The sequence below is a fragment of the Castor canadensis genome, chromosome X, assembly GCF_047511655.1.
Source record: "Castor canadensis chromosome X, mCasCan1.hap1v2, whole genome shotgun sequence".
NCBI lineage: Eukaryota > Metazoa > Chordata > Mammalia > Rodentia > Castoridae > Castor > Castor canadensis.
This window is the reverse complement of record NC_133405.1, coordinates 78,255,800-78,269,495: the sequence shown is the minus strand read 5'-3', so window position 1 is coordinate 78,269,495 and position 13,696 is coordinate 78,255,800. Positions and strand designations below refer to the sequence as shown.

Genomic DNA, 13,696 nt, shown 5'->3' with positions numbered 1-13,696 from the left:
ATCCTAAGTGCCCCCCATTGTAAGAATGGATAAAGAAAATGTGGCATATATACAAAATGGAGTATTATCAAAGAAGACTAAAATTATGTCATTTGCAGTAAAATAGATGGAACTGGAGATCATCATGTTAAGCTAAGGAAGCCAGACTCAGAAAGACAAAAACAGAATGTTTCTCTCATATATGAAATCTAGATTTTAGAAAAAGGCATGAAAGCAGAAGGGGGACATTTCGGGGAATGGAGAAAGAAAGGGAAGGAGAAGAGGACAAAAGAGGGTGATGAGGGGTTAATATGATCAAAGTACATAGTACGCAAATATCAAAATGTCATAATAAAACCCATTATATTGTACAATTAATAAAAAAGAAAAAAGTCACAAAGATTTTTTTAAAGCCCTAGAAAGTCTTTGAAACAAATTTTCATTTCTCCATTTCTGAGAAATGAAATGAGTCTGATAGCTATAACCTTACTGATCTCTGAGATTTCCTACAGACATCTTTCTTATAGGCCTGATCCTAAGGGCTTGGCTTCTTTTCAAAGATGTGTGCTAAAGGCATAGCTCAAGTGGTAGGGACCCTGCCTAGCAAGCATGAAGCCCTGAACTTAAACCCAGTGTACAAAAAAAAAAAATCCAATAGTGCCCCTTCAAAAAATACAAGTAAGTATCGACAGACTTGTTTTAATGGTTGAGTTGGAACTGAAGCAAAGGTTGACTGAGTCTCACTCCAGTATTTCTTCCCTTTTTCATTACATTTTCATAAGAAGCCACTACTCCAATATTTTATTCACACCTTTTCTTATACAATTCATGATATTTATTATATTTGAAGAGTGAAGATTATTCATTCCAGTTGATATCATAGTTTACTTGAGTTCAGTTGCTTCATCCAAAGAAGGTGGAGTGGGAAAGAAACAGTTTTGGAAAAAATGACCTCAAAGATTCTAACTTCAGCATTCTGTGATTATAGGATTTAAACATTTCTCCATCATGGGCTTTTCAGTAATTCCATTTCCACTAATAAAATGATGAATGTTTATATACAAATATCTTCTCATTTATTCAAAAGTGTAAGATGCATTCCAGAAATTCTGGGCTAAAGGACAGGATTTTTTAATGACTCTTGATGCATAATGCCAAATTGCTTTCTTTATTTTGTGGTTGTGAGATTTGAACTCAAGACTTCACACTTGAAGTGGTAGGCAGGTGCTCTACCACTTGAGCCACTGGTTTTGGGGTTGAGTATTTTCAAGATAGAGTCTCAAGAGTAATTTGCCCCAGCTGGCCTCAAACCACAATCCTCATGATTACAGGCATGAGCCACCAGCACCCAGCACCAAATTGCTTTCTATAAAAATTCACACTTCCTAATTATATCACCATCAGCAATGCAGAAGTATTCTTGCTTCTTAACAACCTCTCCAGTGTTGAGCTCCTTTATAAACTTAAGAAAATTTAAATAAATCTAACAATTATTCAGTTTGAACCTATTTCTATCAAAACTTGAGAATTCTTCCAAGGAAAGGCAGTGGGTTAATGCTGCTACTTCAACAACAGATGAAAGGGTAGTGGGGAGAGGGGCAGGAGCAGGACATGGAAGTCCCCTTCCTCAGGAAATGGCAGTGGTGGGTAGGTGGATGGGAGCGGGGCCCAGTTTACAGTTGATGTGCTTCCAGGATGTTAGCAAGGGCTTTCTAGAAGGTGTTTAAAAAGGCGAAAAAGCTGCAGGCGCACACCCAGATCTCACCCTTGAGACTTGTGGGAGGATGGAGGACTGCAGCCACACGTTAGCAGTGGAGTGGTTAAGGTGGGTAAGTTCTGTACACATACACGATTGTGGGTTTTTTGGTGGTCCTGGGGTTTGAACTCAGGGCCTCCCGTTTGCTAGGCAGGTGCTCTACTGCTTGAGCCACTACACCAGTCTCCACATGGGGGGAGGGGCTTTTAACCTTTGGTGCTGCGCAAGTACTGCTAGGAAATCCAGTAACTGCCAACGGTCAGTGTCAGTGTCGCGGGGTGGGAAAGAGAGAGGCAAGCTCCGAGAGAAGAATTTGACACTTTTATAAGGTAAAGTGGCCGAGTACCTGATCCAGAGGTGGGATGCTGCTACCACTCACAGCCCAATGAAAGGAAGAGTATAGGACTGCCAAATATTAGCTAGGTCCCTGACATTTTCTTGGCGTTTTCATCCTAGCCGAGGGAGAAGAGGTGCCAGTGTTTTCTAGGCCCTTCGTCATCAGATGGGCCTTTAGGATGCTACAGAGGTGTAGTATGTTCTCTGTTCTCCTTCACCCTGACCCTTCCTCTTCCCCTCTCTTGCCCCCGCCTGCTCCCGTCCTCTGTCCCTAGTCACACACGACCTTTTTGCTTTTAGAAGATAGAAAAAGGCCTGAGATGAAAGCTCAAGGCTCTAGTCTAAGTTTTCGTTTGTGTTCTGCCAGCTAGGGGCTAGTCCGCTGAACTGCCATTCTTCATTCGTCTCACTCAAGTTGATCCCGCCCTGGTTCCCACTCACCCCTGTCCAAACTTAGACTCTGATGACCCTCATTTGGTGCTTATCTACTTCCCTCCATCCAGGCTACTTATTGAGACTGCTACAGCAGTTACCTTTTAGTAGTCAGTTCTTCTAACAAGTCTCCCCCTATTCTGACCCCAAATCCAGACGTCTAATTCTGGAGCTATGTCCAAACAGCAGGAATCAGAGTCGTCTAAACCAGAGTGCAGTGGAAAGAGCCATCTGCAGTTGGAAGACAAAGAACACTGCCTTAATGAAGGTAAGGACCTAATTTCTTATCACCTCTGTAAGAAGGAAAATGACCTCCCTTAGTCATGGGTTTAGTGGTGCTCACACTGTCTCTTTCAAACTCCTGAGGAAAAAAGGGGAAACCACCTCCAGGCTTCTTGCTTGCCTTGCCACCTCTCCCCTGACTTGTAACTCATTTCCCTTTCTGTCATGCGAGGCTCCCTAGTTTCCTCCAAAATTGTTGAACTGAATCAGGGATTCTCTTTAACAAAAGGCAGACAGAATGAAAAAAAAGTGCATTCTATAGTAACCACTGCAGGACTGCAGATGGATACCATTGAAAAGAAGAATTGTTACAGGAGATTATACTTCTCCAGTACAAACTGACAGTGCTCAGTTTCTATTTTTCTCTTCCTATGTAGGTCATCTGGTATTGTTTACTGAGCAAATTGAAGGACCTATCTGACAAAAAAGTTGTACAAGCTGAGACATTTTAACTTATATTTTGTAATATTTTTTCCACTTTTGGAAAATAGCTTAATATTCCCACGTAATAGTCTCAACCTTTCACAAAACCAAGATCAATGTACACTCTAGTTTCTTTGCTCCTAAAGCATGAAATGATAAATGTGGAGGATGTCTTTGAAGTACTTTGACTTCTATTATATTAACTGTTTACAGTTTTTTTGCTTTTGGATTTCTAAATTTTTATCCTTGTTTCAGTTTTTGGTTTTCATTTTTTGCTTGTTTGTTTGTTTTGTGGCACTCAAAAGGCCCTCCCGGTGCATGCTAGGCAAGTACTCCATCTCTGAGCTACATCCCCAGATCTTCCTCTGTTTAAAAAAAACATTACTTTTAAAATGCTTTGAGAGAAAAAAAATTCCAGAATCCTAGAATATTATAGCATGTCACAACATTTATTGGAGTATAAAGAATGTTTAATAATATTTAATTCTCCCCTTCCTTCTTTGTCCTTGTTAGTTTAAAGGGGCCAATAGTACTACAGATCCAAATTCCAAAGTTTGTGAATGCTATTGTCTCTCTTCTAATCTTTTACAGGTTGCTAACGAAATCTTGGTTATATTTAGGTTCAATAATATCACTGAACCTATTTGTTTTTGAAAGAAGGGTAACAGGAACTGATATAGAACAAGGTTCTGTGTATTAGGGTTTTTCTGTCACTATAGAGTTCACAAGAAGGAGTTGGTCCTTCCCTTTTTTTTTTTTTTTGTGACCGTGGGGTTTGAACTCAGGGCTTCACACTTGCTAGGCAGGTGCTCTTACCACCAAGCCACTCCTCCAACCCTTCCCCACTGCTTTTAATATGAGGTTTTACATTAACTTTATTTTTTTATATTTGCAGATGACAACACCGGTAAGCAGGAGGCTAGCCGATTATTGGAGTAAGTTACAAAACCTTTTATTCACATTACCAGTTGCCATCTTTGTGGTGACAGATGATTTCTAGCAAAATGAACAAGAACTACATTACAGACAATCTTGCTCATACTTTGATGAACAATACATTACTGTACTCTTCCATGAGGCATTCTAGAGCAGGTGCTAGGAATTTATCACACTTTTGTTTCCAAGAGAACGGAAACTTTGGTCTTTCTACTGACTGAAACTGGTAACTTGCTTATCTCAAAAAAGAGTGCCACTAAAACAAGCCTCTGTAAAGGTTCTTTGGGATCTTAATTTCTTGTGTTGTTCTGCAGCTCTTGCTGTGGAACATGGTGTTTTGTACTCCGATTTCAGCTGGGCTCCTCCCAAGACTAAGTGGTTCAGCCTTGCTAAAATAAAAATGTTGGTCTAGGTGACTTGTAATATCCCTTTTGGCCTTAATATTCTGTTCAATGTATTCTCAGAAATTAATCCATTTGATTTTAGCCCCTGGATTACACTTAAAAAATAGGTTACTACTTAGGTCTCAATTACTACTTAGGTCTCTGTTTGAGGGAGGGTATTTCTATTTTTTATTGGCATACATTAATTGTACAATTGAGGTATCTCGTTATGATATTTCCATACATCCATATAATGTACTTTGATCATATTCACTACCCTCTCCAACCTTCCCCTTTTTAAACTTTCATACTTTCTTTTCTTTTGGTGAGACTGGGGTTTGAACTCAAGACTGCGCTCTATCACTTAAGTCACACCTGCAGTCCATTTTGCTCTGGTTATTTTGGAGATTGGGGTATCATAAACTGTTTTCCTGGACTGGCCTGGAACCTCTATCCTCCTAATCTCAACCTCCCAAGTAACTAGAATTACTGGTGTGAGCCACTGGCATCTAGCTACTTTCTTACAAAATTTTTAAATGGGTTTCATTATGTAGGTTTGTGTTTTGAATTGCATACAATCTAGTGTTGGAGCAAACAGCTTTTCAGAGTATTTATTATGTTATTTTTTTTCCTAGCCAAACCAAATCATTTCTTCACCTGCAAGATGTTCTTCAAGAGGATGCCGTTAATGCTGATGATAGAAACTCTTGCCAAAGCGTAAGTGAGGAGAAAAGAACAGAAAAATAATGATGATGTGGGAACCTAAGGAGCTTAGAAAATAGCAAAGGGGAAGAATTCCAAAGACACTAGAGTATATGTGATGTTAAGATAATGATGTTCACTGAAAACTGAACTACACTGAGAATGTGTATTTAATTAGTTGTCACAATCTTTTTGTTCATGAATCCTTCTGCTAAGAGCTTTAAAATAGAAATAGATAGATACATAGACAGATAATTATTCATAGCATTTTCTTTTTTCTTGTTCTTTCCCTGCATGTTGATGGAGATATTTTGAGAAGCAAGAAAAAAAAAGAGGCAAATTTGCCCATGTAATTTACCCTTTTGAAAATTGGGTCCTAAATATGTTCACGGGTTTATGAACAGAGCTCAGTCACAGGAAAGATCATCTAACCTACAAGTCAAACTGTGCTTGAATTTCTTATAATAATTCTAGCATGTTGTTAAATATTTCTATTGGTGGGGAATTATTTACCGCCCAAGAGAACCTGTTAGATCTTTGAATAGCTGTACTGTTGGAAATATCTACTTATACTAAGTAGAGAGCTGTCTCATTGTAGTTTTTAACTACTTATTCTAATTGATCTCCTCTGACCCATACATCACAAATCTAATGTTACTTCCACTTCACTATTTTGAAGACAGTATTCCTTCCTCCCATTGTCACTTCAGCTCTAACTCTTCACCAGGATAGGTCAGCTACTTCGATCTTTCCTCATGTGACTTAACTTAGAGTCACCTCACCATCCCAGTTCTCTGAACACATTACAGTTTGTTTGGACATCTTGTAAAATGTGGCTTTCTAAAATGAATGAACACAGTAAGGTAGGACTATTACCTGCTTCATGTTGCATACCACATTTCTATAAATTCAGCTAAGAATTAATCTGCAGCTTTTCCAGTAATACTTTAGTCTATTTGTGTTGTTCACTGCCAAGTAAAATTCTTAGGATACATGCTAGATAGAATTTCTAACCATTTTATATGTATAACTGCTTTTATGCTAAACATATGTATTTCTATTAAATTTCATATTGTAAAGTTAGGCCCATTCAAAACTGGCAAGATTTTAAAAATTCTAATCAAATTCTACATATTCTCTCACTATGTCTCAGACAAGAAGTTTTTTGTTTTTTGTTTTCTTACAATGCTGGGAACTGAACCCAGGGTCTTATGCATAGATTTATTACTGGATTTGCTATTCTCTTCCATTGATTTATGTGTCTATTTTTTTTTAATTTAATTTTTTTTTGTGGTAGTGGTGTTTGAACTCAGGGCCTCATGCTTCCTAGTTAGATGCTCTTACTGCTTGAGCCACTCCACCAGCACTTTTTTTCTGATAGGTTTTTTTCAAGATAGGGTCTCGCAAACTATTTACTCAGGGCTGGCTTTGAACCACGATCCTCCTGAGTAGCTAGGATTATAAGCATGAGCCACTGGTACCCAACTTAATTTTATTTTTAATTAATACATGATAATTATACAAATTTGTGGAGTACAATGGGATGTTTAGATGCTATATTATTCCAATTATAGAGATTTGTAATTTAGTTTGAAATCAAGATGTGTGATATTTTAGTTTTCTTCTTTCTCAACATTGCTTCGGTTATTCACTCTTTTGCAGTTCCATACAAATGTTAGACTTTTTTTCTAGTCTATAAAAAATGACATCAGAATTTTTATAGGAATAGCACTGAATCTATAGATTTCTTTGGATAGTTATTGACACATTAACAACATTAATTCTTCTAGTCCATGAACAATATTTCCATCAATATTTTACATTTTTCAGTGTACATATCTTTCACCTACTTGTTAAATTTATCTATTTAAAAAAAAGATCATGTCATCAGCAAGCAGTTTAACTTTTTTTCTTTTCCAAATTTGGTGCTTTTTGTTTCTTTTTTTTTGGCTAGTTTCTCTGCCTGTGTTTTCTAGTACTATGCTCAATAAAAGTGGTGCTATTAGATTGTTTTCAACTTTTCACTGTTCAGTATGATATTAGCACTGGGCTTGTCATATATGTTTTGTTTTGTATTATGTTGAGGGACACTTATGCTTTACCTAATTTATTAAGAGTTTTTATCATGAAAAGATGTTTGCTCTTAATACTTTTTTTGTATCTATTGACATGATCATATGATTTTTGTCTTTCATTCTGTCCAGGTGGTATACCACACTTATTAATTTGTGTATGTTGAACTATCCTCAAATTGCAGAGATAAATACTACTTGATCAGGGTGTATGGTTCTTTAATATGCTGTTGAATTTAGTGTCTAGTATTTTGTTGAGGAGTTTTGCATCTACTGTTCATTAGGGATTTTGGCCTATAATTTTATTTTCTTTTTTTTTTAGTGTCCTAATCTGTCTGGTATGACGAAAATTCTGGCATCATAAAATGAATTTGAAAGTATTCTGTCCTCTTCAGTTTTTGGAAGGGCTTGAGGGTTGGAATTCTTCTTTAAATACTTGCTAGAATTAACCTGTGAAACCCATCTGGTCCTGAGCTTTTCCTTGTTGGGAGTATTTTTGGGGGGGGGGATGGTACTGAGGCTTGAACTCAGAGCCTCATACTTGCTAGGCAGGCACTCTACTACTTGAGCCACTTCACCAGTCCTTTTTTGTGTTGGGTATTTTCCTGAGAGGGTCTCATGAACTATTTGCCCGGGATGGCTTCAAACCACGATCCTCATCTTTGCCTCCTGCGTAGCTAAGATTACAGGCATAAGCCAATAGGCACCTGACCTATTGGGCAGATTTTGATTGCTGCTTTGATCTCCTTTCTTGTTTATGGTCTGTCAATTTTCTTTGTCATCGTGATTCAGTCATACTAGGTTATGTATTTCTAAGAATTTGTCAGTTTTTTTCCAGAGTCTTCAATTTGTTCATAGTAGTGTCTTATGATCCTTTATTTTGTGAGGTATCTGTCATAATGTCTTCTCTTTCATTTATAGTTTAATTTTTTTTACTCCTCTCTCCCTTTTTCTTACCCGATGTGGGATTTTTTTGTGTGTGAGTTTGGCAGTACTGGAGTTTGAACTCATGTCCTCCTGCTAACTAGGCAAGTGCTCTATCACTTGAGTCACACCCTCAGTCTCTCTCCCTTTTTCTTAATCTAGTTAAAAGTTTGTCAATTTTATCTTTTTAAAAAAGCAGCTCTTAATTCCATTTATCTTTTCTATTGTTTTTCTAGCCTCTGCTTCCTTTATTTCTTCTCTGATAGCTATTATTTCATCTTTCTGTTAACTTTGGGTCAAATCACAGGAACCAAATCACAGGGCTGCTTCATGGACTACAGCTGAAAATGAGGTCAACAGGCCTGATTCTGGGGCCATGGGCAGGCATGCCTTTTCTGGGTTCCTGGGTGGGCAGGACTACTCCTCACTGCAGATGAGAAGTCCTAGATCTGTGTCTTAGAGATGCTTCAGGATCCATAGTCATACCAAAGTCAGCAGGCCTACCTGCATGTACTAAGGTGGGCATGTTGCCTAACACATCTTTAAGTGGGCAAGACTGCTCTTGGACCATGGGCTGGGAGGGGATAAGTCTGAGTTACAGTGTCACTTCATGATCCACAATCTTGGATGACATGCCTGTCTCTGGAGCACAGGCAGATATGTCCATTTGTGGGTCCCTGGACAAGCACGACACTCCCAAATCATGTTTGAGAGGGGCTGGAACTGAGGTAAAGAGCCATTTCAGTATGCTGTGGGACTGAGTCCAGCAGACCTGCCTCCAGGGACAGCAATGGGCATATCTCCGATATAGTCTCTGTACAATCAGGACAGTTGCCAGACTACAACTGCCAGTCCATAGAACCCTTCCTTCAGGGTCCACATCCAGGATCAAGTTCAGCAGGCCTGTTATCCAAGGCATGAGTGAACATGACTTCCTGGGTCCCTTGCCAGATATTGTAGCAGGACTAAGGCCAAACAGGACTGTAGCTGATTTCACAGGAGACAGGGCTGTTTCTAGGTCTGTATCCAAGAATTTGGTCAGCAAGCCTGCCACTGGCATAGTCCTGCCTTCTTAAAAGCCTTCCTTGGTCTTGTACTCCCAGCTTTTACAACTTCTTACTTGGATCCCAAAGCTCCCATAAGGGCACTTTTGTCTGTGAATGAGTAGCTGCCAAATTATAGTTGTTGTGGAGGGATATGAGCAGGTTACCTCCTATCACTTTGTTCTTACATAGTTTAGCACAACAAACTCTGTTAAGCATGCTTACTATTTCTTTGTGAAAGTTACTGATTAAAATTGTGTAAAGGACAAAGTTTGGAAGAATAAAGGTTTAGTACAGTACCATGAAACATCACAGAACCCTTTTTACATCCATCTTTGTAATGATTCTTTAGTGTAGTCACTTTATGTAGAGAATTCTAAGCAGCTATAGGCATATTTAATTGTATTATCATCCAGCCCATATATGTCTAACTTCTCTACAAAGACACTATGAAAGACCATGGCAAATGTTGTGTTGAGATTGAAATGTAATCTAATTCACATCAGTGATCTGTCAGGTATGTAAACATATCAAAAAAAGAAAATGCAGTTAAGTCTAATATTACCAGAGGTTTGATTTTGTTTTTACCCCATGATGGGACTTAGTAAGTACCTCTTTCAATTTTAGGTGCTCAAGGCCAATCATTTTAATAAGCCATTCTCAGATTTTTGGGTACAACTCTTATGACACTTACTGATATTTGTTTGAGAAATTTCATTCTTGTGTGTTATGCAAATATTGTTGACTTTAAGTATTCATGGTTGTTAAAAATCTATAAAGTCACTCCAAACACTGAATTAGCAAATACTGAGCCATTACTACTAGGAAAAATACAAGAGGTTCCTGTGAGCCGCTGATCACATTTGTGTCAACCAATCAAGCCATAGCTTTGTTTTATGCATATTTCTGTGTAAAGCAACCTAATTTAATCTATAGTTGATTCCCTAACATTGAACTCATAGCCAAAATTACCATAACATGCCTGAGCAAAGTTTACCTAACACACATTTTCTTCATAAGGCACATCACAGCCTACATGTGCTTAGATATGATAGACTGTGCTTTAGCCTATACTTGGGGGCCTTTTCAAACAGTGCATAAATGTGTTCTTTAGGTAATGTTCTTTAGGACATTAGGTAGCCAATGCAAAGAACACTTGCTTACAGTATGAGAGCTGAAATAAGAAAGCAAAGGATCACTTTGTTCAGACTCAGCTGGGAACATGCACATCAGATGACCCAAATTTTCTACCGCACTGGGCATGTCTGCAAATGACTGAAAATATACTGCAAATGTTGATTTGGAGATTACAGCTAATAAGTAGGGGAATTTGTAAGTATATAATCTGTGAATATTGAGGATCAACTACATAAGTAATAGTTTTCTTAAATAGCTTCTGAATGCCTACCCTGAAGCCAGGGCCATAACACCAAAGAGCAAGGCTGGATGAGACCTTGTTTGATATAATCTATTTTTGGGGATTTTGAAAGAAAGAAAATAAATATCAGCAATAATAAAAGTAAATTAAGGATTATAGTCAACAACTTAGACCACTAAAATATTCTGGAACCAACTCTTGAATCTCCTCAAGTTATCTGGTGCTATTATTAAAGCATATAAGCTATCATCACAAAAACACTGTACTCAAGGTCCATGTTTCCAAAGGTTATCAAAGTATTTTCATAATGATCTTGGTATAGAAGAGAGATAATGGTCAGGCTATGGGGAACAGCTAATCACTAAGCTTTGTTATGTTCCCTTACTTAAGACTATTGCCTATAATGTTAACAGTAAGACATAAATACTCCTTTGACTGCCAGAAATTCTATCTACTGCTCTATCTCCACTGTAACTTTCTCTTACATCTTCATCACTTCACAGGTATCCCTAGAGGAAGAAGATGAAACCAGCTCCAGTGATAGTGACACTGAAGATAATGTGAATGTCATCATTGGCAACATAAACATAAACCCATCTATGCTTATGTACGTAGCCTTGAACTTACTTGAGTTATGAGACATCTAGGGAGGAGAAAGACAGTGCAGAAAGATAATAAGAGGTGCCTATCCATTATCTGTGCTTGGTATCAGATGAAAAGGAATGTACGAAGGCAATTAAGTCAGCAGTACTAATTGACATCATTGTATACTAGTTGTGATATTCTGTTGCTGCTTTGTGAGATTTTTGTTTTCATTTATTTTGTTTTATTTTTATCTTAGCCCGTATTTAGGTATTAGATTATTTAGGATTTTGCTATTAATATTGTGAACATGACTGTCATTTTTGTTGAAAATTTGGGAGTTTAAAGGGTGAGAGAGACAATGAACCTATTTTTAATAAAATGGTTTCTCCTAAGTGTAACCAGTGTTCTATAAAAGTCAGAATCTTCAGGTTTTGTTCAAAAATCTACTGTTACTTTTCCAAGTGATTGATATATCACTATTCTTCTTTTAAAAGGAAGCAGCCTACTTTCTGCATAACTAAATGTTCTAATAGCACTCACAATTTGCTTCTGTAGTTTAATTATTTATTTAGTTTAATGAAACAACAAAAGCAGTAGTTCTAGTGAAACTTTATTAGAATCCCCAACTCCTTGGTCTTTTCTATCATATATATATACTCTTCCTCATTAAAGTCAAAAATTTTAATTTCACATTTCCCCCACCTCTTTTAATTGAAAGACTTCCTGTTACAAAGTTAATGTCAGAATCCTGAATTAGTCTCCTTGTTTCCAGTATGAATAGGCCATATCATGAATATGTACATGAATATACTAATTTCCATGACTCTTTAAATTGTTGATGTCAGCTTATTCACAATCTCTGTGTCCTAGGGAGATGTTCACCAATCTCAACTCACAAGCTGGTGAAGGCTTTGAAACCTCTGAATCATGTAAGTATCCACCTTGTTTGTAATGTTATTGAAGTCATATGTTGCATCCTTGTAGCCTAACCATCCCAACTCCTAGATGATATACCCATTTGTGATGTGCTCTCCCAAAATTAAGAGTGTTGAGATTACAATAAGCTTCAGGGATATGGCGGGCTTGCTCTTTGGAAATTTTTGAAAGAAGAAATTCTTTTTTATCATTAATAAGAGACTGCAGTTCTCTCTTTAATTGAAAACAACTATACTCAAGCAGTGTGATATATTAGACACTGAGAAGGGAGCAATTAAATAAATAGATTGCTTCATTGGCATGCTTGGTAGAGTGGGAATAAGGGAGGATTTTCATTCACACAAATATTGTTAAAGATGATGCTAAATGAAATAGGTCTGTTCCAAAAGGCATGTAGTCTGACTTGGCGGTGCAGTACAAAAGCAGTAAATGGAGTGATACTTAATCAAGCAGGAATATCTGTTGTGTTAAGCCATTTTGTTAAATCTTAGAAAGTGAAAAAAGATCTTGAAAGAAAGACACTTGCTTAATAATTGGCTCAGAGTCTAGAATATTGGAAGAAGGTTACTGTTCATTCACTTTATCATTTATGCATCCATTCTGCAAGTATGTATAGAAACTATTGGATATAATATCCTTCAGTCCTAAGTTGGGGCCTGATAAATGAAAAAACACATGTCTTTCAAGAGATCTTCTAAAACTTTCCTTTTGGCCTGTTTTCTGGTAATAGCATAGCTTAGCTCCTAAATAATAATCTGTAGTTTAATTCTTACTGCTTAACTTCTGGCCACTATGATGAACAGATGGCTGGGTTTTGTGGTGAACTTGCTCCTTATATTGCTGGAACCTTCTGTACAGTAGATAATTATCCTACCAAATGTCTCATTTTATATATATGACTGAGACCACTATTGGGCAGGAAGGATGATAGTCAACTAATTCCCAAACCCCATTCTCGTTAGTATCAGCCTTGGGGAGTAACCCATACTTGAGCCACAATGGTTGTGAGATGCTTTTGCAAGTTTTTCTATTTTCATTTCTTTTCCCTTTACATGCTAATGCATATACACTGCCTGAACAGATCTCTTTCAGAACAATCCTCAAATAGCACATAGGAAAGTGAGACACAGACATGATTTTTCTTGCAGTAGCCTCTCAAGTTATAACTTAAAAATATTCTCCTTATGTGTTAGTCATTTTTCTTTGCTGTGGTAAAATGCTTGACAAAACAACTTAAGAAGAAGATTTATTTTGACTCATAATTTCAAAGGTTTAATCCATGGTTGACTGGCTCCATTGCTTTTGTAACATCATGGTAGAGAGAGCATGATAAAGCAGGGCTTCTGACATTATGGCAGCCAAGAGACAGAGAGGGAGAGAAGGAAGCCAGGATAAGATACACTCTTCAAAGGCATACCACCAGTGACCTACTTCCTCTAACCAGGTCCCACTTCCTAATTTCCACCACCTTCCAATAATAATGCCTTCAAATTATGAATCCATCAATGGATTAGTCAATTAATTAGGAC

At 37.4% G+C, this 13,696-nt stretch overlaps 1 protein-coding gene across 1 annotated transcript in view; it reads left to right on the top strand.

The window, feature by feature from the left end:
- The first annotated feature begins 2,549 nt into the window (after window positions 1-2,549).
- LOC141419457 (testis-specific protein TSX-like) overlaps window positions 2,550-13,696 on the top strand; it is a 12,117-nt gene continuing 970 nt past the window's right edge. Inside the window, exons 1-5 of the mRNA XM_074062259.1 lie at window positions 2,550-2,771; window positions 4,104-4,143; window positions 5,163-5,244; window positions 11,150-11,253; window positions 12,102-12,160. Coding sequence (XP_073918360.1) covers window positions 2,678-2,771; window positions 4,104-4,143; window positions 5,163-5,244; window positions 11,150-11,253; window positions 12,102-12,160 — 379 coding nt within the window. The 5' untranslated portion in view covers window positions 2,550-2,677. The remainder of the gene's footprint in view (window positions 2,772-4,103; window positions 4,144-5,162; window positions 5,245-11,149; window positions 11,254-12,101; window positions 12,161-13,696) is intronic.